Source organism: Pyricularia grisea (genome assembly GCF_004355905.1).
Source record: "Pyricularia grisea strain NI907 chromosome Unknown Pyricularia_grisea_NI907_Scaffold_2, whole genome shotgun sequence".
NCBI lineage: Eukaryota > Fungi > Ascomycota > Sordariomycetes > Magnaporthales > Pyriculariaceae > Pyricularia > Pyricularia grisea.
In genome coordinates this window covers 8,492,915-8,519,553 of record NW_022156717.1, presented here as the reverse complement: position 1 = coordinate 8,519,553, position 26,639 = coordinate 8,492,915, and the positions used below count along the sequence as shown (strand labels likewise).

The window sequence follows — 26,639 nt, the reverse complement described above, 5'->3', positions numbered from 1 at the left end:
TTGGCCCATGTCCTTGCGTCTATCAAGTGCGGGTAGAGAAAAAAAAACGTGACTAGTCCCTTTAGTGCTGGTGCGATATGGTTTCCTTTCCTGAGCAAGCTTGCATGTTGGCAGCCATTTTAGAACGGTGTGTACTGTTCTTCTTTTTTTTTTTTTTCTTTCTGTCTTGATTTATTCCCCTTTTTTTTTCTTTCCTGATCGCAGAGCATACCAATTGGGGCGGTACAAATTCGTCACCCCTCCAGCCACTCCCATCGCCCACCGAAAACGGTGTGATTCGGATCCACCAAATGCCGGCCTGAGCAAGCAATTAGCAAGCAGGGAGGAGAAACAAGCACGGACAGGCAGCAGATTAATATTTAAACTGACGAGTTGAAAGCAAGGGAGTAGATCAAGAAAATGAAACGTGATAAAATATAAGAATGGGTAGGGTAGGTGCCTAACCGTACCCAGGTACAAACCCAACCAGTCAGTAAGTAGCCTAAATTTGAAGATTTGGCGATGTGATTGCTGCTTTTGGAAAGCAATTCACGAGCGCAGCATACCACTCGGTTCGATGTTACCGTTGCACACAACACCAAAATCCAACAAAAATTTTAACGTAGCAACCCGAGTCTATTCCGTTTGTGGTTACTGGATCGGCAGCCAAACCTCCACTTGCGATTTGCTAAACTGCATTCGCTAATCAACATGTCAAGATCCTGGTCGTTTTGATTTAATTTTTGTTCCTTTGTCCCCTCTGTTTGCGGGGCATTTCTCCCGCCGTTGGGGGGGGTTTTGGTGCTGGCTAGATTTCTTTTTGATGGTTTGCTTTTATTCTATTTTTTCCTTCCTTTTCTTACATTTTATTTTCCCCTTGTCGCTTCTTCCCGCGCGCCCAGATTAATTCCGTCGGGTTATGCTCCATCTTTTATGCTTCAGATCCGATCCGTGCAATAATATTGTCCCGTCGCTCCTAATTGTGCGCGTTGACCTTCAAATACGCAAGCAAGCATACGCCGACTGTGCATTTTTTTTGGCTATTTTTATCAATGGAATATTTGTTCCTATTCTCAGCCATGCGCGACTCTCTCAGAAAGTAAACTGCCAAGATCTATTTCAAGGGTGGGGAAATCTTTTCCTTCAATCCGAGCAACATGTCTTCGGCCTCTTCCAACTTTTCCCGAATCACTCCATAGATGTAAAAGTCGGGCCGCCATAGTACAGCCTTGGCATTGTTTAAATCCTCCTTGAACCACCTGCAATAATCACCTGACACATCATCAGTCGCTTTGAGTGCAATGACCTTGCCCCCAATCGCATTGAAGAATTCCTTGGCAGCGGGCGATAGACGTAGTCCGGGTGTGTCTCCCCATACAAGCAATCGCCAGCCGGCGCCGTACACTTGATCGAAGAGATCGGCTTTTCCACCGTCAAGACCTGTTGTCACTGGCCTCTGCCAAGCTACGAGACCTGCTGCGGGATCATCCGCCTCCCAAATTCCGGGTGTGCCAAGGTGAGGATCAAAGCCATGTGGCGGAGCTTGTTTGAAATTTTGTGTTAGCTGCCCGGTTTTGCGCCCGTGAAAGATATGTTCTTGATTCATCGCTCGGCTTGTAAGCCATTATAAAATGGGGGGGTAGGATCCAGCCGACTCACGGTTTGCCCTCAGGTCTTTCGCATAAGCTGCAGCTTTTGCCTCGTCGGTCTCGCAAATTACCTTTCCAAGCAGCACGCTGTGGTTAATGATTGCTCGGACGTGTGCCAGCCGCTCCGTGGAGTACGAATCCAGCAAGAACTCAGAAGCCTTGCCATCTAGGGCCAGACGCAGACGCCATGCTAGGGCTGTGGCATCCCGGAGGCCGCTGTTCATGCCCTGGCCTAGAAAAGGTGGCATCTGGATACCGGAGCAGAGGTTCCGTTAGACGACAGCATCTCAATTTAAATCGCCAAGGAACCCCGGTACACTCACTTGATGGCAAGCATCACCTGCAAGGAACACTCTACCCTTCCGCCACTCCCCTGCCCAGCGCGCTCGAAAAGTATACAAGGCGACGCGCTCCATGTCGACATAATACTCGCTGAAGCCCCATGGTCGAAGCAACTCCCAGGCTCTGGACTCTGAAAAGAATTCTTCCTTGGTCTCGGCGGGTAGGCGCATGAATTCAACACGGTGGCGGCCGTTGCCTGCCAAGGCGAAGGTGGTCGGCCGGTTCGGGTCGCAAATCTGCGCTCCGTTCCTGTGCGGCAGCACCTTTGGTGGCAGACCGTGGCCCTTAATCAGCATGTCACACACGAGCCAGTCGTACTGGAAGCCGAGGTCGTTGAAATCGATGCCGCACAGGGAACGGACAGTCGAGTTGGCGCCATCGCAACCGACAAGGTACCGTGTGCGTATGACGGTGGCTTCGGATTTTGTGCTGGATCCATCTTCCTTCCTCGGCCATTTGTTGAATGTGGCAGTGACATGATCGTCGTTTTGGTGGAGGCTGCTAAGTTCTTTTAGGGTTGATTCCCCTGCACATCAGTATACTTTCAAGTGTTATAAAAATAGTGGAAGTGACTAGGAGTATGACACACCCAACCCACGAAGAATATCAACGCCGGCATCCCTGCAGGCATCCTCTAGCAATTTCTCCAGCTCAGGTTGACAGAAACCGCATGCCCTGTTTAGGCCACTCGCTGTAGGCTTTTCCCACTCTAAATCCACAATCTAGAACCAATTTAGAGTCAGACAAGGAGATAAGGACAGGCAGATTAAGCACCCTCCTCAAGCCAACTATTCCAGTAACCTTGGAGAAGCCGTTCAGCTTACACTCTTCCCATCTGCATCTTTCCAGGAAAAGTTGGTCCCCGGCAAGCCGATGATGTTTTCGAGTAGAGGCGTCAGTTTTGGCCCTAGACCAGTCGACCGGAGGATTCTTTGTCCTTCGTGGTCAAGACATACGGCTCGTGGCAGTGGGTATCGCGCCGGCTGTCTGTCCACCACAGTGACTGAGGTGGGGGTGCCCCGGGCGGGGGCGCTGTCGGCGCCGCCGCTTTTCTTAATCAAGAGTGCCAACAAGAGCCCGACTGGACCTGCGCCGACGCAAAGCACATCCCTCACATTTTCACCTGGAAAGCCTGGGTTCGTATCTTTGAATGCCATCGTTGTCATATACTGTAGAAATCAACCAAGGAAGCTCGATGTTGTCAAGTCTCGGAATTGCCGGAAGTTGGATGTAAAATCCAAGTGACCAGGTACAAAAGTGACGTCACGCGATTCATGTAACGTGATTACTACGGTCTGTCGTCTGTATCTTATGTCTTATGCCGATGATGGAAGCTATAATATGTAATGCCGGGGTACAGTGCCGAACTTTGTGTGCTTTTAAAGCATTGACTGAACTATTTTTGGCTAATCTTTAGAATTACTGGCAAATAAGAACATGTTACAGCCGATTGCGCTCCTTACATTGGCTAATTGTCATCCCCGTTATCACAACCCATTTTTATCAACCCAATTTCACGCATAATCACGGTTTATATTTATCACATTTCACCATCAACTAATCATGCAAGCAATTAAATTAGTTTCCTTATCTCTGTCCACAGTATGCATATCTCTAGTTGTAAATTGTATTTACGTTGTATGGGTTGGTATGCTTATTACTGTCCTACTTTTTTTCTTTTTGATTTGTCTTCTCCATTTCCTTTTTTAAACTGAATAATTCCCGGGCTAGTTGTAAATTAAAAACATTGAACGGCCAAGGCAGTTCTCTCCGGCATTATATTTGAACTTTTTATTTATTTTGGTAATATAGCCGTTGATCTTGGTGGTTGGTGATTGGTAGTATTTTTAGGATAATCACCAGAAGTATTTAAACTAACTGGGTGCGACCTTTCTTCATTAGAGAGGAAGCATTTATAGCACAACCCGATAAGTTCTTTTTTTTTCCTTTCTTTTCTTTGGTTTTCTTTCGTATTTCGTTTGGGTTTTATCAGCTGTTGAAGCTTTGTCAGTCTTTTCCGGCATTCTTTAGAGCAAACATTTCCAATGCTCACATCCACTCTTTTGGCGACCATAGTCGGCGTCGCCACCGTCAACGCCGCCCATGGACAAGGATCCTTTCGGGTCCCAGATCTTATAACAAAGGATTGGATACTCAACCAAGCTCGCAACAGCAGTCTATTCACCAGATGGAGGCCGCGCTCCCACTTTATCGCCCCGGCTGGTTGGATGAATGATCCATGCGGTGCCGTTTACGATCCCACTACCGATTTGTATCATTTGCAATATCAATTTCATCCCAATCATGCCTTTTGGGGAAACGTTTCATGGGGTCATGCCGTCTCCAAAGACTTGTTCCATTGGAGTGATATTAGAGGTTGGCAAGACGATTTATCCGTCTCTTTGGCCCCTGGGCGGTTTGAAGGAGGACCAATTTCGTTTTTCTCCGGATCTACACAGCCTGTTAACCTCAACGGCAAGCAAGATGGCACATTGTTATCTTTTGTAACCAGTGTTTATGACCTGCCTACGAACTGGTTAAAGCCTTATAGAAAAGGTATGGAGGTTCAATCAATTTTCAGCAGCACGGATCATGGTGAAACTTGGAAGGATTTGGGTCACATTATCGAAGGCCCACCACAAGGCTGGAGCGTTACCGGATTTCGTGACCCTTATGTGTTTCCGAGCCCTGAACTCGATGCTATTCGTGGAGTCGGGCCGCATTATTATCTCACTTTGGGTTCGGGCCTCAAAGGGCAAACCCGGGCCACATCTCCCAACAATAAACGCCCTGGATTTTTGGGCGCTCGTATGCCTCTTTATGCCGCGCCTGCGTCGGATTTAAAGAGATGGTCCTTTATCGGGCCTGTTTGGGAGTCCGCCCCCAATGCAAGCCTTGGTCATCCCGATGTAACCGGTTCTTACGGATATAATTTCGAAACCAGCGGGATATTTACCCTCCCAATCAACCGCAATGGGGGCAGCAGCAGAGCTAACAGCGCATGGTTTGCTCTTATGGGCACCGAAGGTGGCAATACGGCACTGCATCAGCATGAACACTGGGCTGTCTGGTCCCGCGGTACAATGTCCGCTACAGGTGGACGTGGCGGTGGTGCAAAATTCACGCCTACGTCCAGTGGAGCAGCGGATTGGGGCATTTCATATGCCCATACTTCGTTTGTAGATGGCCGCAGAGGAAACGGCAACAGGAGGGTTATGTGGGGCTGGGCAAACGAAGATATCGACGATAGGAAGAATCATCCCATAGGATCATGGCAGTATCACGTCCTCAAGGCTTTCGGCTATGGAGGATGCATGAACCTGCCCCTTGAACTTTTTGTCAAGAGCACCCCAGGACTACGGAGGTCGAGCACCTATAGTGACGGAAACGAATGGATTCCCGATTCTAAGAGTGCATATACTGCCCAAACTATGGGCATCAGACCTTTACCTGACGTAATGAGACTGCTTACGAATGGAGCGATTCAAAAGACCTTTAACGTTGGAGTTTTGCAGGCATATAGTGCACCGATAAAGGTTATCCAAAATGCGGGCGATTCTTGGGTTATGAAGGTCACCCTTAAACCTATTCAGGGTACTGCCGGAATTATTATTGCGCAAAGCCCAGACAACGCCGAATATACCAGGATCATATACGACGCTCATGCCAAACAAATCGTGGTGCAGCGGGAGCACAGCACCTTGTTGAAAGGCGTGTTTAACACCCATACGCTAACAGGCCATTTTGAACCGTACACGTCTGCCACCGGTGTAACCGAGGATATTAATTTCACCATCGTATTTGACAAGTCCTTGGTGGAAATCTTTGTCAACGACAGGTTTGCGCTCACTACCCGGGTTTACACCGTTCGTCCTGACAGCACTGGAATAAGTTTCTTTGCTGGCAGGGCGAACCCCGCCACGTGGACGCAGGCTACAATTTGGAAAGGGCTGAATAAGGCTTGGCCGAAACGACCTGAGGATTCGAGCTCGAGGCTGGTCTGGGATTCACCCAAGGTCACGAACGGTTATACTTACTGGGAAGGATGGTAAATTTCGGGACGCAAAACCCACTCCCTTTTTCCTTTGTTTTGTAGAGCTAGCAAAACATGTCTTATAGAAATTATAGAATGCCAGTTGATGCAGTTTGCACAGCTTGCTCAAGTATTTAGTTACTTTGCGTAATCAGGATGAAAAGTCTTTTAGGGCAAGAAATGCGTACTGGTATGCGGTCCTCGGTCTGCGTGATTTATTCTGTTCCTTTCCAGAAACAGAAATCCCATCAGTTAAATCTCTGTCGCTGATGCACTTGAATAGGGGCGTAAACGTTAAACGTGGAATTGAGAGGAAATAGCTGTTTTCAGACGCGAGGGCCTTGTCACTATCTAGTCTCAACCAGAGTTGACAAGGTGATCCTGATCATGTGACTGTATCCGGACTTTTGGTGTCATAATATTATCGCATGTGAATGTGGACATCAAATATCTCTGATGCTGTGCATCATTTTAACCAGTCGTCGGGAAAGTTCAACTAGGTGTTTGTTTTATAACATGCATAACTCGGCCGAGGCATTCCAGCTTGAGAGGGATAAAACAATTCAAATCGGGCCAGGGAGGGGTATTCCCATGTCCGCGGGGCTCGGATCGTGGCGGCGCGGCATGGCTTACCTGTAAGCTATGGGGACCCGGGTATCTTCGGTAGCTTTATCTACCTCTCATGCAAGGATCGCCCTCGCAAAAGCTTCCAGCAACATCCGGGAGCTTTGCCACTATGCTGCATTCCTCGGACTCCGAGTAGTTATTTCGTGTATCGTGGATTATCTGGCCGAGATGGCGAGATCCTGAACCTCTGATAGATTGGACGCTGGCTTGTCGGCTGCGCTGCCTTCTTCACGGTGAGTTTGACGCGTGCTTCTTAAGCGTTGCTTCAGTTCTGGGTATTTGCTATACGGAACTGCGCTCTTTTGTGCATATATGCTGCAAGAATACCGCAAGAATACCGTGAGCTCATTTCACAAGTCGCACAGAGTAGTTTTGGAAATCTCCACCTTACTCTTTTTGCTTTGGTCATATACATCAAGTGAAAGTGAAACTCGAAAATGTTGCGTTTCATGGTCGGCGAGATCCCCAAGTATCAATTTACCTCGACCACTTGAACACTTTGTCGGGTGGCGTTGACTGAGCTTCATAGACCGGTGTGTATCTCATAGATATTTGTCATTGCGCAGCAGAGATCGACCTCTAGGTCAAGGACCCATGGACAACAAATCCCGGCAGGCTGATCTACCCGCAACTTAGCTTAGTCAGGGACGAAAAGATGAGCCAAATGAGAGACCAGACCACACTAGCAGAGTCGAAACTGTTTCGGGCGGTGTCCTTACGCAGTCTAGACTGAGTTGTACGGCAAGAGGCATCCACAGATGACTCTTGTACCCTCAGTATGCGAGTCGGCAGGCATTTCATGATGGAAAAACAATATGCACCTTTGAGAGATCTGTCTCGTGTCTCAAGGTTGATCACAGCCCCTGTCCCCCCACTCTCCGGGATCTCATCGGGTCCATCGCCCGAGTGATTTGTAGCTTGCCTTGCGGATTTTGTGAAAGGATAAGCCAAGTTGTCCTGGCTGCCACCAACAGATCATCTGGAACAAGCTCGCCCGCAGCGGTGGTCTTTGCTTGCCAGCTTGGATAACATCCAGCTTGAAAAGGAATTGATTGATTTTGGTTGACCTTGTCGTCAAAGGTTAATTGCTATCCGTCAACTGTACTGCAACTGTTACAAAAGCGAAAGATGATGAGGAGTGAACGGAGACGCAAGAGGACGGAAGATTATCATCGGAACTCGAGAAGCCGGAGGCTTAATAGGTGATATGCATGTGGTTATGAATGTAACAAGAAACAAACTTCTCCATGCATTGCAGGTTTCTATCACAGAATGCCCACACTGCAAGTGATTGCTATTACGTGGTAAAATGAAAGCATTAAGGTGTACCAATAGGGGTTCTGTGAGCATACACATGGTCTTGGGGACCTGATCGCCCCCTGGGGCCAGCAGGAAGGGGCAAAGTAATGGGAGAAATTCAACTTAGCATGACCAGCTAATATTCCGTTGCTTCAGACAAAGTCTGGTTGGTGACAGTTACGCATGGCTAGTGGCGACAAGAATAAACCCCCATGGACCCTGTTCCCGGGGTTTAAATGGTTTCGATTACCGTCAAACGTAATCCTTTGCGGGGTGTTGCATTGTCGGGGCGATAACCTGTTGAGACTTTTGAGACGAGCCGAGACAAGGGAACGGCGCGAGTCAGCAGCCCTCACAACAATGGTTTGGGGAGGAGCTTATTTCTGTGTTTGCATAGCTCTGTGGTAAATCCGGGAAAAAGGAGAAATAAAGGAAAAGAAAACAAAGGGAGGAAGAAACAGAGAGGAGCCAGAGAAACAGATTTACGTCTATGGTTAGTGACAAGGTATGATGAAAAAGATGCAACTTGTGAGTGTGTGTTAGTATGAGTGGAGCTCCCCGTCTTCAAGCCTTGATTGCCCCAAACATAATCGAAAAAGTCAAAATGAAAATGGAAAGAATAAAATTCGGTCTCGTTCAGAACGCGAAACAAATCGCGGCGATTCTACCGCTCTCATCCATGTCCCGGGGTTCGCGCATAGAAGAGATTTGGGGGATCTCTATAGCTGTGTTGGATTTCACGTATACAATGCCTTTGCATAATTTACACACCTGCCTTTTCCAATTCTCCTCGCGGTCATACGCTGCTCCGATCTCAACTGAACGACTGCAAACACCAAACTTGAGCCCTGCCCCCTCTTTCCCCCGGGGACTCCCCGACTCGGCAATCTCTCCCGCTTGACTCTAGGTGATCTATATCTAGACTTTGAGCATGCCGCAACTTGCTTGTTAATCCCCCCCTCGTCCGACCCTTCGTCTGGATCCTCTGGCTGCCCGTCATCTCATCTTTCAAGTCTAACAAGATAGCGGTCTCCCGATGACTCGACCAAGGGCTGTTGGTCCCTTTTTTTCCCCACCGCCTAATAGTTGAGCGCAAAAAGGCCAAAAATAAAAAATAAGAAAAAGCAAAATATGGACGGCAACAGCAATGCGGCTCTGCATGAAGACAAGGGCTTGGCCATCGTGGCTACGGCCTGGTCCTCGAGCGCCATCGCTCTGATTCTGATGAGCCTACGGTTCTGGGCCAAGGTGGCACGGTCAGGCGGCGGACTATGGTGGGACGACTACATCCTGCTGGTTTCGTGGATGTGCATGTACGCGACGGCGCTCGTAAACACCATCATGGTCTCGTTGGGCAGCGGAAAGCACATCTCGGTCGTGGACCCGACCCGGCTGGGCGACCTGACGCTGCTGGCCAACGTCGCGGGTACAACGTCCATCCTGGCCGCGCAGCTGAGCAAGACCTCGTTTGGGCTGACGCTGCTGAGGATCGCCACCGATAAGCTGACGAGGGCGCTGGTTTGGTTCGCCATCGTCACCATCAACCTCGCCATGACGGCAAACCTGCTGAGCCAGTGGTTCCAATGCAACCCGCCCGCCAAGGTCTGGATTACCACGCTGCCGGGAGAGTGCTGGAAGGCCCAGCAGTCAATCCTGTCCGTCGTCATGGCCGCCTACTCGGGCGTCATCGACATCATGCTGGTCTTGGTGCCGTGGAAGATTGTCTTGTCTTTGCAGATGAGGCTGCCCGAGAAAATTGGGGTTGCCTCGGCCATGAGTTTAGGTGTTTTGTAAGTTTAAAATGACGTTGCGGCTTGCAATTCTGAGGGAGAACAGCAAGGCTAATATTAGTTGTCGACAGTGCTGGAGTGGCCGCCTGCGTCAAGGCAGCATATATACCTGGCTTGGCTGCTGGTGACTTTACCTGTAAGCTTTTTGCTTCTTTTTCACATGACCTTCTGCCTTTCTTTGTGGAAAACATCAAAGTTGACTCGCCACCTCTTTTCTCAACAGTCGCCGCCTCCGAGCTCCTCATTTATTCATACATCGAGATCGGGCTCAGCATCATAGCAGCATCCATTCCAGCCCTCCGCGTCTTGGTTCGCGACAAGATCAGGTCCACCCTCAAGGGTTACTCGAATGGTACTCAGCAAACACACCAAACGCAGCAGAGCAGGTTGGACGCGGCGCAAGAGACGCAAAAGTATGTGCTTCAGAGAGGCCAAATACACAGGAGGGATTCGGTTTCTGTTTCATATGTATGAGTTTCGGATTTTGGTTATATACCCAAATAGGCTGTCAACGGGGCAGGTTCTCGTGGCCTTGCTAGCCTTGCAAGACAATAATGTTATTTATTTTTCTTCTTACACGTTTCCCCTCTTTCGTGACCTGGATTCCACTAGTCGCACCTCTTTCTGCGTGCGCGGATTGCAAGCCGTATTTTTTCAAAGCTTCTTGGTCTTGACTGAAACGTTCTCTGACTGTTCATCTCCTGCAACTTTGCTGCCATCCGCAAGTGTCTTTTCGGTAGCGTGGGTCCTCCACAAAACGGGCGCATAAATGAGATCGCTGAGCATAGACACGCCAAAGAAGAAGAATGACGGCTCAGAAACGACATATGGGTGCGCCTCAGGCCACCAGTACCAGGCCCAGATGTAGTTGATCCAAAGTCCCACGATGGAGCCCGTGAGCCTGGATGCCCTGGATTTTTGAGACGATCAAATGTCAGCAATTCAAATAGGTATACATACAGATCCAACATGCCTGTTTGGTCCTCGGTCAATTCAATTCCCAGATCAACTCACCAAATCGACCAATTAACACCACCAGAATGCCCTCTGATGACAAGCTGCGCCAAGCTCGCGGCAGACAAGTAAGCCTGACAGAAAGCGGCGGTCCAGAAGCCCAGCTCAGTGGTGTCGGGCCCGACAACACCCCTGTAGAACTTGCCCTCGCGCCTGCCGACGTTGTTGACGATCCACCAATTGGCAAAGCTCCACTGCAGCCAGAGGGCGACGGCTAGCAGCACGGCAAAGATGGAACCTAGGTTGCGCGCGGCCCAGGCGGAGTGACGACCCCACTCGCGGTCCCCGAATCGGACGACGCCGTAGACGAGCCCGACGTCGATGACGCTCCAGATGGCAAAGACGGTGCGTTCGAGGGGCGACTCGGCGACCTGAAAAGCATAGACGAGCTCCCAGGCGAAATTCAGCGCGAGCGCAAACATGGGCATGCCGTAGGATTTGGACCGTCGCGACTCCACCAGGTACAGCGCGTACGCTACCGTCCAGCACGCGCCGCCCACCTGGAGGAGGAGATTGCAGACGGGGACGACGTGCTTGGGCACATGCGGCGGCGTGATATCGTTGGATCCCATTGTGAATCGACGTGACTTTTTTGTCAACACTGGGGATTTAGCATTGGTTTGGTGATTAAAGAGAGTGAAGACTGGATTGCTCAGCGAAAGATTTTGACTTTGTTGTAAAACCCAACGAAAATCCGATGTCAGCAAATAAATAAGCACAGGGTTAGGGGTCCAGATCTGCCAACTCTTGTCTTGATATTTGCTTGGCAATCATGTACAGCATCAAATAAATAAATTGTAAGCCAATTAACACTAAAATATACAATATAAATGTACAAGTTAAAAGCGAGAAGAAAAAAAAAAAACCAGCAGCAAGACTGCATTCTCAGTCATCATGTTCCTTTTTGTTCCCTGGCATCGCATACTTCATCCCCTTGGTGACACCCCCCGTGTAATACCGCCACATATCCGCCGCGACATTCGACCCGTACTGCCATGGATCCTTATTACCCACCAACGGCAGTCGACTCCTCGCCTCCTTGAGGTACGTCGAGCTATTTGGAATGACAGGCCGCTTGGGCATGCTCCTCCTCTCCTCTGGGGACATGTAAGGCGTGGCTGATGTGGCTCCAATCTTCCTCTGGTGCTTCATGACGGCCAGCGCCGTCTTGATTCGTATGTCGGCGCCGGGTGTCCATGAACCAGCCACATATCCCTGGATGGAGCACGCGTTGGGCACGCCGTCAAGCATGCAACTGCGCCAGATGTAGCTCTCGTTGGTCGGCTTCACTTTGCCGTCCACGACAGGGGACTTGCCATCGAGCATTTGCACGTAAAGACCCGTCGCCGTGATGATCATATCGGCGTCTAGCCTCTCGGGTGTATGCACACCTTTGGGGCCGTTTTTGAGCACGATGCCTTTTTCGTCGCAAGTATCGATGGTAGCCGTCACGACTTGACAGTTGGGTCGGTTTAAGGCCTTCCAAAAGTCTCCATCGGGTGACATGCAGAGTCGCTGCTCAAAGGGGTCATAGCGCGGGTTGAAGTGCACATCCAAGGGGTAATCCGACGGCAAGTTCTTCTTTGCTTCCATTGCCAAGTATTTGCGCCCTGCCTGGGGAAATCTTAGGAGGAATGCCTGCGCAAAGAAGACTTCCAGTAAGCAGCGGCGCCAAAAGTCGATCTGGCTTGCCAAGCGAATGCCCAAAATCCTGCGGAGGAAGTTTCTGATGCGGTCCTTCTTCGGAAGAGCCAAGACGTAGGATGGGCTGCGCTGCAGCATGGTGACTTCGGCGGCCTTGTCGACAATATCCGGCATGATGGTGATGGCGGTTGCGCCCGAGCCGACAATGACTACGCGCTTACCCGTGCAGTCGGTATCTTCAGGCCAGAACTGCGGGTGGACAACCTCGCCCTTAAAGTTCTCGAGGCCCGGAATATCGACCTCGCGTGCCCTGGAATAATCGTAATATCCACTACACATGAATATCCAGCCAGTCTTTATCCTGACGTGGCGCACATCATCATCACTGCCTTCTTTCTGTTGGTGCGCCTCCACTTCCAACGTCCACTTTTGCTCATCGCTCGACCAGGAGCTGGACTTGACATCATATCCGAACCGAATGTGTTTGTCGAGCCCTTGGGTCTTGACGGCGTCTTCGATGTACTCGGTGATGAGATGGGCCGGGGCAAAGTCGATGTCGTGGGGCCAGCTGTGCCACGAGAAGCCAAAGACCGACAGGGAGCTGTCTGAACGAATGCCTGGGTACTTCCAAAAGGACCAAGTGCCTCCGATGACGTTGCGACGCTCCAATATGGCAAATTTGAGGTCTGGGAAGGCTTCGCGCAGACGGTATGCAGAGTTTATCCCTGAAATACCGGCGCCAATGATGACAACGTCAAAGTCCTCGTATGTTGTGGTGCCGTTGATCCCATTGGTCGAAGTGCCATTGGTGCCGTTGCTTCGATGTAAGCCATTGACGGCCGCTGTGCCGGGAGTATGTGTGCCGTTCATGATGAATGTACCAAGCACGTCGAAGCCGAGACAAGATTTAACGATAAATTACAAGTTGGCTGAAATTTCAAAGATGAGAATATTCAGAACAATAGTGATCCCAATAGTTGAAATTGGAATTGCATCTACTGACACCGACAATTTTCTCATGTGCATGCAACAGTTCGTAAAGTTGGGGATGTTGGGCTTTTAATCTGCATCCTCTGTGCACTTGACCTCTGCTCTGGGTAAGGTAGGTAAGGTAGGTAGCTCAACAGAAAACAGCCGAGCGCTAAAGTCTATTAAAGTTACCAAGACACTCGAGTTACTCGTGGAGGTAGTTAGGGTACCTAGGTAGGCAGCTACTTACCTAGTCACATAATATCTGGGAGCTATGCGGTGTTGCCGAGGATGAGACCAAAATAGTATAAGATGCTGTCCAGGGTGGCGTATTTCAATCGAGACAGGGCTGACCATGGTTTCGCATGGTCGTCAAAAAGATATTCTGTTGGTTAATATCTTGTATCTGTAGCTTTGATCTGATAAATATGCTGCATTATGCATCTTCACAAGATGACCGGCTCATATCCTTTCGACCGAGGTACAGCAAGACAAGGAGGGTCCTTGTTTCTTTGCATATCGGCTCGGGTAGTGCAAGAGCTATCTCATAATGATTTACGCAGCCAAGGCAGTTTACAATACCTGTCTCCCGCGGACACCGAGACGCTAGAGGTGCACACCGTCCGGTATGAAGAGTCGGAGCGCGCGGACGTCTTGCGTGTGTAGTGCGTATGTAGAGCGTGTGTGGTGCGTAAGTAGTAGTATGCAGGAGTCCCCGTCTCAGGATTTGACTGTGGAGGCCCCACGGATGAAGAATAAAGTTATCAAGAGATGAAGTCAACATTGGATTGAGATTGATTTCAATTGGATTAAACTCATTCAAATTCCTATACTACCGTACTGTGGTAGGAAATAAATGCCTAAACCTCGGCTGTAAATTTGTGTCACACTTAAAGAAAAAAAAGAAAAAAAAAAAGGTTAGCATTGCGTGTATATCGTATTGGGTCCCGATCAGCGATTTACAAGACGAAAAGCTTTGAAGGATCGGGAAACTAGGGGTGAATATTTTTCTCTGCAACTTTTAGCCTGGCTGCTGAAGAAGAATGGTATTGAGTGGACAGAGGTCTAACGAAGGTCTAGTCTAGATGCCTGCCTACCTACCACAGCACTAGCCTAGAAACAGCCGACACCTGTCTCTAGTGTACCTAAAAATTTGCGGAAAGCAACGGCACAGGAGTGACGCAACCAGCACGGAAACCCCGCATTTCAATGGCACAAATTGACAACTTGCGACAGGGTCTGTAAAAAAAGTTTAAACCCATCACGAGAGATTTTACCAAGGTAATGTTTGTACATGCAACCAACCAACCAAATTAATCCCCTACTAACAAACTACCCCTTGTTCAGAACCACCCTCAACGCCATTGGCTCTACGCTCTCCACCTTGCCCCGGCTATCTAGATTGAATGCAAACTGATCGAGCGGTACATCGCCCACCACCACGCTGGTTGTCCCGACCCAGGTTCCACAGTCCGTGGTAAACATTAGATCGGTCGCCTGGCCCGTCAGATCCTCGAACACGGCCTTGAACGCCACCTTGCGCCCACCGCCATCCCTAGCCGTTTCCAATCCAGTCGGGTACAACCGAATGCTCGGATTTGTCGGCGGGACCCCGTTAGCCATGAACAGCGCCGCCCTCTGCATGTCGGTGCCGTTGCTGATCCAGCGGTAGACGCCGAGCCCTAGCCGGTCGGGTGACGTCGATATCTCGAGCGACGAGTTGAGGCCTCCGGTCGCGGTATATCGGCCCGAGTATAGTGCATCGGCCTGCTCGCGCGCCGTCTGCTCGAGTGCCGGGATCAGCACGCCGCCCATGGTATCGGCCCAGTTGAAGGTCGGATTGCCGACGAGCGACCTGCCCGCCAGCATGACGCTGAAGCCCGCGTCAAAGTCGGGCAGTAGCGCCATCAAGGCCGCGTAGCTGCCGATCCGCCCGGCCTTGTTGTAGGCGTCGGTCACGCGCTTGTAGTTGGGCGACCGCGAGAGGTTGATGCGTCGCACGCCCCAGGGGTACCCGACCGCCGCTATCAGCTCCGACGTGAGCGATGCCGGTTTGAGCCACCGGGCTGTCAGGGCTTGGCTCATGAGCGCCGAGGAGAGGATTGCGCGGCCCGCGCGCGAGAGGTCCGATGAAGACGCGTACATGTTACCTGTACTGCGTGTTGTATAAATTGACAAGTGTCAGCCCCAGGGTAAAAAGAGGTTTTTTTTTTTTTTTTTTGTGCAGCCGCAATCTGATGCCGACTTTTTGGGGGTTCTTTTTCTCATAAAACTCACGGAGCAGCTTCACCAATACTGTACGACCATCCCGTCTCAACAGTACCGTTGCTGCTGGTGGTCGGGATGATGCCAATCGAGTCGTCAGGCTTGAACAGAGAAGTCCTGTTCAGCTTCAGTGGAGCCAGCACCGAGTCTTGGAGCATGTTGGCATATTTCTTGCCTGTAATCTGCTCGAGCGCATATGCGAGGATCTGAAAGGCCGTGTCTGAATAGACGGTCGCCTTGTTGGCCCCATATTGCGGCGGGACTTTATTCATGCCATCGAAAAACTCTATACAACGGGTGAAAATGCATTCGTTAGTAACCTGAGACATATACTCAAATCTCAGTCACGCATGTCCCTGGAGGTAGACAGACGTACGTGTGCGATCACACACGCGGGTCGGCCCGCAAGGCGGGATATCGGCCGGTGGCAACGGTGGCAGGCCAAAGGCGGCGCGGGTGCTGGCGTCCATTGTCGTTGCCATCTCCCCTACTTGAGCATCTGGCATGGGTTCAGTGACTCAATCAGTCGTGGGGCTCTCCACATCACATAGACTGCCCATTTGTTTCTCAAAATTCCATCTCGTGACAATTTCGAACTCACAGTCACGTATTATTCCAGCTAGCTGGCTCGCCAACGCCCCCACAGTAATTTCGTCCCAGTTCGTCTTCCTGATCGGGTCTCGCTTCACTTCGTCGGCCGTCTCTTTGGCAATCTTAGCTAGCTCTGGCACAAACCTCGTGATCGGAGTGCTCCAATCCTTGTCGCCCGCCTCGACCAGCCATGTGTAGACGGTGAAGATCTTGGTCAGACTCCCGATGCGGTAAACCGTGTCCCCGTTGACATGCTTGACGCCTGGATTGTTTTGCACGCCCGCCAGCTCCCGTGCCGTGTGGTGGAACTCAAACGGCGACTTTCCCCCTGAGTCGGACACGGACCACAGCTCGACCGAAAAGGACGTGTCGCCCCCGCCCTCACCCGCCGCTTGCGCCTCAAAAGTCGCCGTAAGGTTGCGAAAAGCGGCCTGCATGGTCGCCGACGAGGCCAGGTCGCGCGGCTTGGGGAATGCCGGCCCCTGGATCGGGCAGTTGAGCGGCGCCGGCGACACCAAGGCGACGCCGGCGGCCATGGTCAGGAGCACCGCTGTAACAAACATTGTGGTTACCGCAACTGCGAAGAGAGCGACACAGATGGCGAGATTAGACAACCAAAGATGGTGGTGGTGGTGGTGGTGGCATGTCTGCTGCCTTTGAAGCATGGCATAGCGGCAGTACACGACTCAGCCTTATGATAGTACTTCAGCCCACGCGAGGGAAACGGAGTTAGCGTGCCGTGGCTTGGCCATCTAACAAGGGAAGGTTGTTTTTTTCTTCAATATCTCTTCTTTGTTCATTGGCTAACTAGACCTAGCGTAGTGAACCTTAATCTCTGCTTCTTTTTCTTCTTCTTCTTCTTTGGTTCGTGATAGACAATCCCGGCATCTTGGCGCAGTAAGCTCCGTTGGACCGTTTCGGGCCACCCACAAAGTCCACCCTTCTTTGGCACTCAAAGGCCAGACGAAGACGATACTCAACTGTTTACGTGGTGAAGGCGAGACGAGGGGTTAACCCAAATTTTACCACTTACTGGTTCGGGGTTGAGCCGAATTGAAATTTGGGTTCGGCTGAATTTAAGCATTGGCAACCGATATATTTCATGCAGGGGCAACGGAGTATTGTCGCTATTTCCCAGCGTCGGGACGCTTGGTCGGTTTCGGCACTTTTTTTCTTTCCTTGGTGGCGTGTGAGTTGATACAGTGGATTCTATTGCTATTGGTAATCCTCCAAGCCCAGTCCGTATTTTGTAATTTCAAGTCGCTGCCATGGCTGTCTCGTTATCACTCTTTCGTATTTGTAGATCATTATTATCCCTGATCCATTTCCCCAGATCGCTGCATCTAGACATCATGTTATTATACAAATTGTCAGTCTTCCATGGGCAAAAACAAAAAAAAAAGCAATCACGATTTCCATCAAATTGCCTCATAGCTTATATCTCGGATAGTCTGCGCCCGCGCCGTCCAATACGCTTTTGGCTCCGTGTGAAAATTCTCGGGTGCTTGCCGCGCCTAGATTTTGAACTCGGGAACGCCCGGTAGCTGATGCAGCTTGTTGCGTGGAAAGCCTTTTTTTTTTTTTTTTTTTTCTTCTTTTTTAGCCTGAACTGCCAGGGAGGTCTGGCCCTGATAGGATCGTACGAACCCAGGAAAATGGAATGGCCAACCGAAAGCATTTGGGAAGTAGGCGGCGTTGGAAAAATGTTATCACATCCTTGTACTACGAGTACTGCATCTCCAGATAAGGAACCATGCGGAGAACCTGTCATCGTCAAAAATTGGCGTACACTTAATCCCCAGACCGCTGCCCTCCATGTCACCTCTGGGCAGGTAAACAACCGTGTCGTGGTGGCGAGACCCAGGGCGCTCCTGGATCATGCACTGTGGGAGCTGAAGAAAAACACCCAACCTAAGGCGCCGAATTCGTTCGTCCTGAAGGCGGGAGACGATCCCTGGGTACGTTGTTGTTAAGTCAATCAAAGTCAAGTTTGGTAACTTTCCAACTACGCCATAATCATTGATCAATCACGACACGTGTTTCTCACTCAGGAGGTTCCAAGATTCCCAAAGTGAGACCACACAGATGGTGGCTGGTAAGGCAATGCATTGGTGGTATCTCGCTGTGCTTAATCTACTGTCGTTCATTCCACTCCACTTGAGTTGTGGCTTCGATTTAACAGGAACACAAATGAAAAAAAAAAAGGGGAGATCAAGACAAAAACCGGTAGTCTAACAAATGGAGCTGAGTGGTCTTTATAAAAAGGTCATTCCTTGCGTTCTGGCGGCTCTCTTGGCTGTGCGTTCTTCTCCGTGCCTTGAACGTGTTCCCACTTATCGGCCGTCGTTTTTGGTGCCACTGCTGGTGACTTTTTGGCGTCCCATCTGTGGCCAACAGCCTTGAGGCTGATTTCAGAGCCTTGGTCAATCACCTTCCTAGTAGCCGGATCGTACCAATACGATACCTCCAGGTGAACATACGCGCTAGGCGTGGTAACAACCACAGGGCCCACAAGCCTGATGGAACCCTGTGGGGGATAATCGTACGTATTTGCGGATCGCCATGCCGGGTATCTGCTTAGTTCTCGTAGGAACGCAGCCCGGGGCGCCTGGGCTATTCTTTGCATCCGCTTCATGAGCGGTGCATGTGTCTGCGGGTTGGCCATGTAGTCAAGCCATACGGGCATGAGAGGGTTTCCTTCCTCGTCTGTCCAGCCTGGGCGTGGCTTAGGTTGATCCTTGTCCATGTTCTTGGTCAAGGATTGCGAATTGTCTTCTCTTGCAGGCGAGTTGACACCAGAGGGTGTTGCAAGGCGCAATGGGGGGTAGGGAGGGGCCTTCCCAAGACCATCATCTTTGGGTTCCCCTGGCTGTGCTCGCGGAGGAACGACCGGATTCGAACCACCAAACGCGGGAGGTAAACCCGTAGGCAATGGTCCCAAGATACGAATCGGAGGCGGCTTGGGAGGGTCGGGACTCCAGACAGGGACGTTGCGCATTGACCACTGTCGTGACTGCGCCGGTGTTGCAGGCTCAGTCTCAACGCCCATTGCCTCCTTGACTTCGATGACTGTTGTATTCCATAGAGAAGACATAAAGGCCAAGGAAGCCATGAATAGGGCCTGTGGCTGAAAGACCCGTTCAACCCTCTTCCAGTAGTTCCGCGTGACGAGGCGTCTGCGGAATAATGGTCCCTCGTTGTCGTCCAATAAGACCATGCCCAACTGGTAGGGCTCTGGGTTGGGTCCACCGGGCAATATTATAGTCAGGTGTGCGTTGATTGATAGTAGTGGTCCAAATCTTTTGACCCAAGGTGTGCCAGGTGCTTTGTATGCACTACTAACTCTGTTTATGATCTCGACTGTTTTAAAGCAAAGCAAGAAGCGCCGGATGTTAGCGATAGGTATTTTATCTTTTAGTTAAACCAAGATGTTAGAAGAGCGTACCATTGGCAGCTTGCCGCCGTGACTCGTCCTCTACAAAACGCGTGTATCGCTCCCACACCGGGCCGTTCCGAGGGAACCCCTTGGGCTGGGTCAGGACTTCGAAGTGAGGAAGCGGAAGAAATATTCCGGGAAAGTGAAGATCTTCTTCATGCTTTTGAAGACTCTCCATGTCTATTTCGGACAGCTTTCTTTCGAACAGAAAGAGTATAAAGTATGTGCAAGCGAGCGTGGCGCCACATTTGCCTAGATTACGCCTAGATCCCGGGCAAGCGATTGTGTTAGAATATAGGGCCAGGATAATACGAAGCGATACAATGCGGTGTGTTCAGTGACAACTAACCTGAGCCATGGCTCCCTAATACTCGTTCTGTGTACATGGACGACATCGAACCGAGGCTTGTTCCTGACCCAGGGCCGGCGCCAGATGGCCCTAAACATGGCGACTGTGATGAGAGGAGGGCGGGTGTCGGGCGGGTGGCGCGCCGGAGCGGCGGCCGTGAGGAGGAAAACGACTCTGCTAAAGGCGTAAAGACACTCGGCCTCCGTGTGAAATGGCTATCTGTATGATCAACTATGCTTGAGGAAAAATATTGGTCGGCGGAAGGTCGGGTTGCTTTTTCGGGATGTGGTAACAGGTTCCGGGTGGTGGTAGATACGGAGTACGCAGACAGTTGTGGGGGATGCGTGCGCTTCGTAGCAAAGTTTAAAATGATTCTCTAAGTAATTATTTTAATCGCGGCTAATCGTTTCAAAATGCTGGCTGTGAAGTAGTCGTCGAGATCCAGGCCCGTACTGCGATAATCGATGCCGAAAGAATGGACTTGACTTGATCTGGGATTTGTACGGAATCTGCGATGATGGCCGCCCGCTGCTGAGTGGTGGAGTCAAATTCTCTCGTAAATTGCCGCCCAGCATCGGTCGGCGGGCGCCGTTGAAATCGCGTCACGCTGAGGCCAGCGTAGCCGGCTGACGTAATCTATTCAAACTGCCTGTTTGCCTGTCTGGAGCCGGGTAGCAATGGTCTGTGCTCAAACACCACACGGCGTACTATAGTACAAAGTACGTCAAGGACGGACAGGCTCCAACGTCTGTGGAGGAGCTATCGAGCACTGTGTTATCGTACTGTACTGCATGGCCTTGCAGCTGCTCCGAATCATTTGTGCTTGCTATTGCTACATACAATTATTGTTATCAATCCCGAATCGCCGAACAACAGCCTTCAACCATCTGAGGCTGACTGCATTAATCTTCATCGCTCACCTACCTCCGACCTGTGACGACTTAATCTTGCGAAGCTCAAAGACGACCGGCCGTTGCGCTCACGATGAAGTGGTGCACAAAAACATTCGCCTCGCTGTCGCTGGCGGGCCTGGCGTTGGCAAGCAACAGCCGCTTCGACAACGATGCTGAAGCCTTCATCCTTTCAGCCAAGCACGATGCCAGCTCCACTCGTCCACGTCTCCCACCCCAGCTCGTCCGCCATATCCTCCTCCAGCGAGTTTCGACCGGTGATGATCACAGTAGCCTGTCGGCTGATCTTCCCGATGAGATTGAGACGGACCGCGCGCTCGCCTACCTGAACCAGTACGGCCGCGAGCCGAGGGCTTTGTTTTCCGGCGGCAAGGATGACGACAGGAATCCGTCAATGGTCTTGATGTTGGAGGGCATCACAGAGGATAATAGTAGGGCATTGAGGCAGGGGCTCCAAGCCAGGAAGCAGGCTTTGGCCTTCACCGTGGCTGACACCCCGTCCGCCGACGCGACTGCGGAGCTTCTCGAAAAGGACTTTTCTAGTGTGCTATCAAGCTGTGACGAATTTGCCGACCTGGCGACGCCAGAGAACGACAAGTGCTGGTCTGGTCGGTCGCTGATGGCCAAGCACGATGTTGCCAAGGTATTTCGCCTATAATAATTTAAGCCATCTCGAGCAGGTTCACGTCGAACTTGTTTGCTAACGATCTCCGCAGAACCCAGAATTCCTTTCCTCCCTCACCACGAACCTGGACTCCCTCCTGTCAGCCACCACCAAGAAGCAGATGGATGTCATGATTCTCCTGGTTCCCGAGAGCAGCCGCACGGCAGGCGTCAAGGAGTGGACGAGCGCGACCAACAACCTGAACCGCCGTCAGGCCTCCGAGGCCGTCATAACCGACCACCGCGCCAACGAGCACTCGGCCAAGGCGACCGGACACAAAAAGCAGCCCGTGTCGTCATCATCGTCTGCGTCCACCGCCGCGCTTCGCAAGATTCCCAACTGCTTCACTTCGGCCTCGGCCTGCATGAACGCGACCGACGGCTGCTCCGGCCACGGCGCCTGCCACGACCGCTTCAGCGCCGACGACTCCAAGGCCGAGACTTCGGCCGACGGGAAGAAGAACCTTGTGTGCTTCCAGTGTGTGTGCGCCCCCACCATCAACGACGACAAGGGCGGCCAGAGCCGCACCTTCTGGGGTGGCAACACGTGCGCCAAGCAGGATGTCAGCACGCAGTTCTGGCTCATTGCCGGCATGACTGTCGCATTGGTCGGTCTGGTCAGCTTCTCGGTCGGCATGCTCTTCAGCGTCGGAGAGGAGAAGCTTCCTGGTGTCATTGGTGCTGGTGTGAGCAGGTCTAGCAAGTAGACGTTGTCGGTGGGCATTATCGTCTACTTTTTTGGGTATTCGTGGGACCGAAAGGAAACACTGAAAGAAAAGGAAGGAGGAGGGACGGCCTTGACGCACACTTGAGCAAGGTTATCGTCGGTCGATTCATCGTGTCTAGTTTGGGGTAGCTTGTAACATACCACTTGTGCACACAGCAGTGCACCGTCATTATCAGGCGTCCCGGTGGGTTTCTCAGTTTCAGTCAACGTAAAGCATGGCAGTAGCCATAATCCAAGGGTTCTTTTGTTTTTGCACATTACACTATCCCACGTACAAGATACGATGGGTCAAGCTTGACCCGTCGCCCCGTCGTCTATGTCTATATCCATCCTATTGCTAGTCGGCGTACCGAAACTCTCTAGCCCCCGCTCCGCCGGCGGGACAGGCCTCATCGGTGAGTTGACTGCGCTTCCTTGAATTATCTCTGCAGAGGAAGCACCTGTTTTGGCCTGGTAATCCTTGCCCGCTTTGTCAAGAATGGCTTGAACTTCTGCCTCCCTCGTGGTGATCTCCTCCTTTTCCATCTCGAGTCTCGCAACCTGCGCCTTTTTGGCTGCTACATCGCCCTGCATGCCCAAAAGCACGGATTGCATCTGCGCCAGACAAGCAGCCAGGTCGGGCAGTGGCTTCATACGTGGTATCTCAAAGACTTCTCCTCCCGTCCCAAGCCGCGTCGACTGTTTTTGCTGCTGATTCAGACCATCCATGCCCGCTCTGGTTTGCGCCTCTTCGTAAGCCGCGCGTCGCTCGGCCTCCGAGTCGTCATCATCGTTCAGGTCACCGCCTAACCCATCGGCGCCATCATCCTCGGCAAGGTTGATGAGCTCTGCCATTTCAGCCCTCCTCTTCTTGGCCGCCTCGCGCTCTGCCCTACGGCCTAGAGACAGCCCTCCGTCCTCGACGTACTCGTCGAAGCCCTCCCCGAGATCCTCGTCCTCCCTCACGAGCCTCGACTCCTTTTCCTTTTTCCTCCTGGATCCGAGACTGATGTATTCGGCTTCCTCCTCGTCTGACCCCTCAAGCGGCATAAACTCCTGCTCGGCGGCCAGGCGGGCGCGGCGTTCCTTTCGCTCCCGGATCTGAGTCTCGGTCAGGATGGACGGCGTGCTCTCTGGTTTGTGCCTGGTCACCTGACCCGGCTCGTTGACTATGACAGCGCCGTCCAGCTCCGCCATGTCAAGTTCCATTGCCTCATCGTAGGCCAGCGGACCATCGCCGTCGTGAATCCGCAGCGACGATATGTCTCGCGGCGTGTTGGGAGTGCTGTTTGCCAGTTCGTCCAGAAACTCTTTGCTATAGCGCGGTCCATCGTCGTCACCGCCAATGGATGGCCTGCCGCCGCTTCCCCCTATGGGAAGACGACTTCGTAACGCACTATTCTCAAATGCTCTAGCTGACAGGCTGGTCTTTTTCGGGGTGCCAAATGCCGTGTCTGTTGCTGCCTCCCCATCATCTGCCTCGGCTGCATCGCCGCCAAAGGAAAGGCGGCTGGAGAGTCGCTTCTTCTTGGTCTTTGTTGAGCCGGCGCGGCTTAGGGCGGGGCGCACGACCACCGGCCCGTCGTCGTCGTCAGCAGCAGCGCTTGTCGGTTTCGGCTTGGGGTCTGGCTGGAGCGGCCGTGCGCTGCTGCTGCTATCGTCTCCTTCCGAGGCCTCGTGGACGTTGATGCTCTTCCGAAGGGCAGATTGCTTAAATGGGCGCTTGCCGAACTTGAGCGGCGCTGTGGATGTATTTGCTAAAAGCGAGCTCAAGGCATGTCGTCAGCGTGCTGAACATGATGATAAAATGCCGGTGATCAGCACAATGGCCCAGAGTAAAGCTAAGCATGAAAGTGTCCTGGATAGGGGCGGAATTACTAACCTTCCTTTACCGGTTCGCTCGTTGAGCTTTCGACAGTTTTCGGTGCATCGTCTTCGTCGTCATCGCCGCCGAATGTGCGGACGGCACGGGGTTTTCGTTTTGAGCTGAACAGGTTGGCCATGAGGAAAAGGCTTTTGTTAGAAAACGAAACAGCGTCGTCTCGGTTGTTTTCGATTGAAGTGTAAGAGCAGTTATGGCAACTTTCAACCCTATTCCGTTGTTGTCTAAAGTACCAGGTAGGTAAGGTAGGTCCCGTCCCTACCTAAAGTTCGATGCGACCGGCGGCAGTTGACAGGGGTTCAACGCGAAAGTTCCAGCGCGTCGTCACTGCGGAGCTTCCCTACAAATTTCTTTATCTTTGGCTTATCGAGTATCACGTGCCCAAGAACTCTCCCCGCGCCCGCCGCTGGTCGGTCAGTTCGTAGCGCAGGAGCTTCCATTTCGCGACGGGTTGCAGGTTGAACGGCATCTTCCTGAAAAATAGTACCAACAACAAACCGTGTCCGTGTCTCAGCCCCTACGCAATTTGGGCTGCCGATTGCAGACAAACTGAAGTCACTATAAACTACTCTGCAAACCTCACAAATACACGTTCACCGATTTGCACAATGGGTCCTCCCCAACCCGAGCTGAAGAAGGTGCGCGCCTCCGAGTCTCAAGCTTCCCCCTAACCTAAGCCATCCTGAGACTAGCAGGCAGTCTCTCTGCCGCAGCAATAATATACTGACCGGCCAATTTTCAACACTTAGTACCTGGACAAGAAGGTCTTTGTCCAGCTCAACGGCTCGCGCAAGGTCGTTGGTGTCGTGCGCGGCTACGACGTATTCCTCAACATTGTACTCGAGGATGCCTTTGAGGAGAAGGACGGCGGAGAGAAGGTCAAGATCGGCACTGTGGTGAGTATTATTGCCTCAAAACTATGTTCTGTTCTGCTGCCTTGTATTTGCAGCATGCGCTGACTGCTTCCAAAACCATGTGCAGGTTATTCGCGGAAACTCGGTCGTCATGCTGGAAGCAATGGAGCGGATAGGCGGCGACGACAGGCATGGCGGTGGCGGTGGTGGCAGATAGAAGAAGATGCGGCCTATTCATTATGCGGGAGGACTGAAACTTGATCTACGTCAGGGTTCAACAAAGGGAAAAAAAGGAAGGAACCGGGAGGGGATCGAGCGCAGAGCGACGCGCATGTGATCCACGGAGACCTTTTTGAACGAGGGAGCTGTTATGGCCAGCTATGTCGATTATGGTGTCTATGAATAGCTGGCCAGGTTTTATCCCCATCGGAACCTAGAGACGGTCGGGGTATGGCACACCTACCTAGGTAGGACCCAAGGGGCCTCGTTTGGTCTGTCTGGCTGGACTCGCTCTGTGGCGTGGCGTGGCTTATGCCGCCTCACTGATGCTTCTCCAATCGGGAAGCCAACGGTTCAGAGAAAAAGAAACGATACCCATGAGATAACGTCAGATCTACTTCCAACATTTTTCATCAAAGCCTTCTACACCTCTTCCCCCGAACCGTTTCACCCAGCCCTTGATTCCTCCTTCCAACAGCATCCCCTGAATCTGTGTGTCACCCTTCTCGTCGACGTAGTCCTGGAACCAATTTGCACATTTCCAACCCCTGCCGCCGTCTGAGCAGGACCCTGAGTAGGCGAATATTCTTCGTGGTTAGGACGACGACTTGCTCAGCCAGCATCTACGATAGAAGAGTGTACAAGATAGGTCTCACCGCAGTAAAACACGACCCTCTTGACCCCAGCCCTCCTGCAGAGGTCATAGATGGCCCCGCGCGTTGCATACAAGCTCTGCGCCGGCAGGTTTATGGAGCCAACCACTGTGCCGCCCATCCAGTCATCGCGGCGCACGTCGACGAGCAGCATGTCGCCCTCCCCCGAAGCAGCACCGTTCTTGTCCCCTAGCAGTTTCAACAGCTCGTCTGCGGGTAGCGTCGGGCAACGTGCCTTGGGCGCCGGAAACGCTGCCCACCATGGCTCGGCCTTTGGTGGCTGCTGTGGCTCTGCCATTGCTGTGTTGTAAGGCGATGTTGGCTTAGAAATAGTTACGGCCGGAGAAGTAGGTATATGCTGATGTTCCTGGTCGGAGATGTTGCTCCTCACAGGATAAACTAAAGAAGAAGAAAAAAAAAAGTATGGATGAGACAAATGAGCAGCCAACAAACTATTATGGTATGCTCTTTGGGGTTTGGGTTTGATTCAAAGCGGGAACCCGCAGGTGTGTTAGTTGACTTCCCCTCATCCTTCTTGTCACACCATAAATACCCACGGATGTGATGCCGTGCCGCATTGGATGGACAATTCAACAGATATCCGTGATATCGCTTCTATTTATGAGACAGATGCTGACTTGATTGATAACACAACCCGGCCCTATTCTAGAGGGTGGAACGAGAACAGTCCTACCAGTTGACAACAAGGCAAGCCTCGAGCATACAAGACACACAACATTAGTTCTAATCAAAGCACGCTGAAA

General features: G+C 51.6%; 11 protein-coding genes across 11 annotated transcripts; 4 read left to right on the top strand and 7 right to left on the bottom strand.

The window, feature by feature from the left end:
- Positions 1–1,045: 1,045 nt before the first annotated feature.
- Positions 1,046–3,127, bottom strand: PgNI_05119 (uncharacterized protein; the record flags this gene model as incomplete). Its single annotated transcript, XM_031125158.1, has 5 exons — positions 1,046–1,521; positions 1,639–1,876; positions 1,952–2,478; positions 2,569–2,692; positions 2,795–3,127. The coding sequence occupies 5 exons, from the start codon at positions 3,125–3,127 to the stop codon at positions 1,094–1,096; spliced, it is 1,650 nt and encodes a 549-aa protein (XP_030985703.1). The 3' UTR covers positions 1,046–1,093.
- Positions 3,128–4,528: 1,401 nt separating this feature from the next.
- Positions 4,529–6,022, top strand: PgNI_05118 (uncharacterized protein; the record flags this gene model as incomplete). Its single annotated transcript, XM_031125157.1, has 1 exon — positions 4,529–6,022. The coding sequence occupies one exon, from the start codon at positions 4,529–4,531 to the stop codon at positions 6,020–6,022; it is 1,494 nt and encodes a 497-aa protein (XP_030985702.1).
- A 3,038-nt stretch (positions 6,023–9,060) lies between these two features.
- PgNI_05117 (uncharacterized protein) lies at positions 9,061–10,193 on the top strand (the record flags this gene model as incomplete). Its single annotated transcript, XM_031125156.1, has 3 exons — positions 9,061–9,719; positions 9,791–9,855; positions 9,943–10,193. The coding sequence occupies 3 exons, from the start codon at positions 9,061–9,063 to the stop codon at positions 10,191–10,193; spliced, it is 975 nt and encodes a 324-aa protein (XP_030985705.1).
- Positions 10,074–11,344, bottom strand: PgNI_05116 (uncharacterized protein). The gene is made up of 2 exons (XM_031125155.1): positions 10,734–11,344; positions 10,074–10,629 (listed from the first exon to the last, which is right to left on the bottom strand). Exons 1-2 carry the CDS (start codon positions 11,303–11,305, stop codon positions 10,374–10,376), a joined length of 828 nt encoding a protein of 275 aa, XP_030985704.1. The 5' UTR covers positions 11,306–11,344; the 3' UTR covers positions 10,074–10,373.
- Positions 11,345–11,618: 274 nt separating this feature from the next.
- PgNI_05115 (uncharacterized protein) lies at positions 11,619–13,247 on the bottom strand (the record flags this gene model as incomplete). Its single annotated transcript, XM_031125154.1, has 1 exon — positions 11,619–13,247. The coding sequence occupies one exon, from the start codon at positions 13,245–13,247 to the stop codon at positions 11,619–11,621; it is 1,629 nt and encodes a 542-aa protein (XP_030985707.1).
- Positions 13,248–14,678: 1,431 nt separating this feature from the next.
- On the bottom strand, positions 14,679–16,867 carry PgNI_05114 (uncharacterized protein; the record flags this gene model as incomplete). The annotated part of the gene is made up of 4 exons (XM_031125153.1): positions 14,679–15,501; positions 15,624–15,897; positions 15,988–16,110; positions 16,213–16,867. 4 exons carry the CDS (start codon positions 16,865–16,867, stop codon positions 14,679–14,681), a joined length of 1,875 nt encoding a protein of 624 aa, XP_030985706.1.
- Positions 16,868–18,248: 1,381 nt separating this feature from the next.
- PgNI_05113 (uncharacterized protein) lies at positions 18,249–20,512 on the bottom strand. The gene is made up of 3 exons (XM_031125152.1): positions 19,988–20,512; positions 19,648–19,901; positions 18,249–19,562 (listed from the first exon to the last, which is right to left on the bottom strand). Exons 1-3 carry the CDS (start codon positions 20,083–20,085, stop codon positions 18,469–18,471), a joined length of 1,446 nt encoding a protein of 481 aa, XP_030985709.1. The 5' UTR covers positions 20,086–20,512; the 3' UTR covers positions 18,249–18,468.
- Positions 20,513–20,971: 459 nt separating this feature from the next.
- PgNI_05112 (uncharacterized protein) lies at positions 20,972–22,268 on the top strand (the record flags this gene model as incomplete). The annotated part of the gene is made up of 2 exons (XM_031125151.1): positions 20,972–21,541; positions 21,615–22,268. 2 exons carry the CDS (start codon positions 20,972–20,974, stop codon positions 22,266–22,268), a joined length of 1,224 nt encoding a protein of 407 aa, XP_030985708.1.
- A 308-nt stretch (positions 22,269–22,576) lies between these two features.
- PgNI_05111 (uncharacterized protein) lies at positions 22,577–24,270 on the bottom strand (the record flags this gene model as incomplete). The annotated part of the gene is made up of 2 exons (XM_031125150.1): positions 22,577–24,024; positions 24,150–24,270. The coding sequence occupies 2 exons, from the start codon at positions 24,268–24,270 to the stop codon at positions 22,577–22,579; spliced, it is 1,569 nt and encodes a 522-aa protein (XP_030985711.1).
- A 359-nt stretch (positions 24,271–24,629) lies between these two features.
- On the top strand, positions 24,630–26,296 carry PgNI_05109 (uncharacterized protein). The gene is made up of 3 exons (XM_031125148.1): positions 24,630–24,787; positions 24,899–25,045; positions 25,131–26,296. The coding sequence occupies exons 1-3, from the start codon at positions 24,758–24,760 to the stop codon at positions 25,218–25,220; spliced, it is 267 nt and encodes an 88-aa protein (XP_030984451.1). The 5' UTR covers positions 24,630–24,757; the 3' UTR covers positions 25,221–26,296.
- On the bottom strand, positions 25,617–26,173 carry PgNI_05110 (uncharacterized protein; the record flags this gene model as incomplete). Its single annotated transcript, XM_031125149.1, has 2 exons — positions 25,617–25,792; positions 25,879–26,173. The coding sequence occupies 2 exons, from the start codon at positions 26,171–26,173 to the stop codon at positions 25,617–25,619; spliced, it is 471 nt and encodes a 156-aa protein (XP_030985710.1).
- Positions 26,297–26,639: the final 343 nt, after the last annotated feature.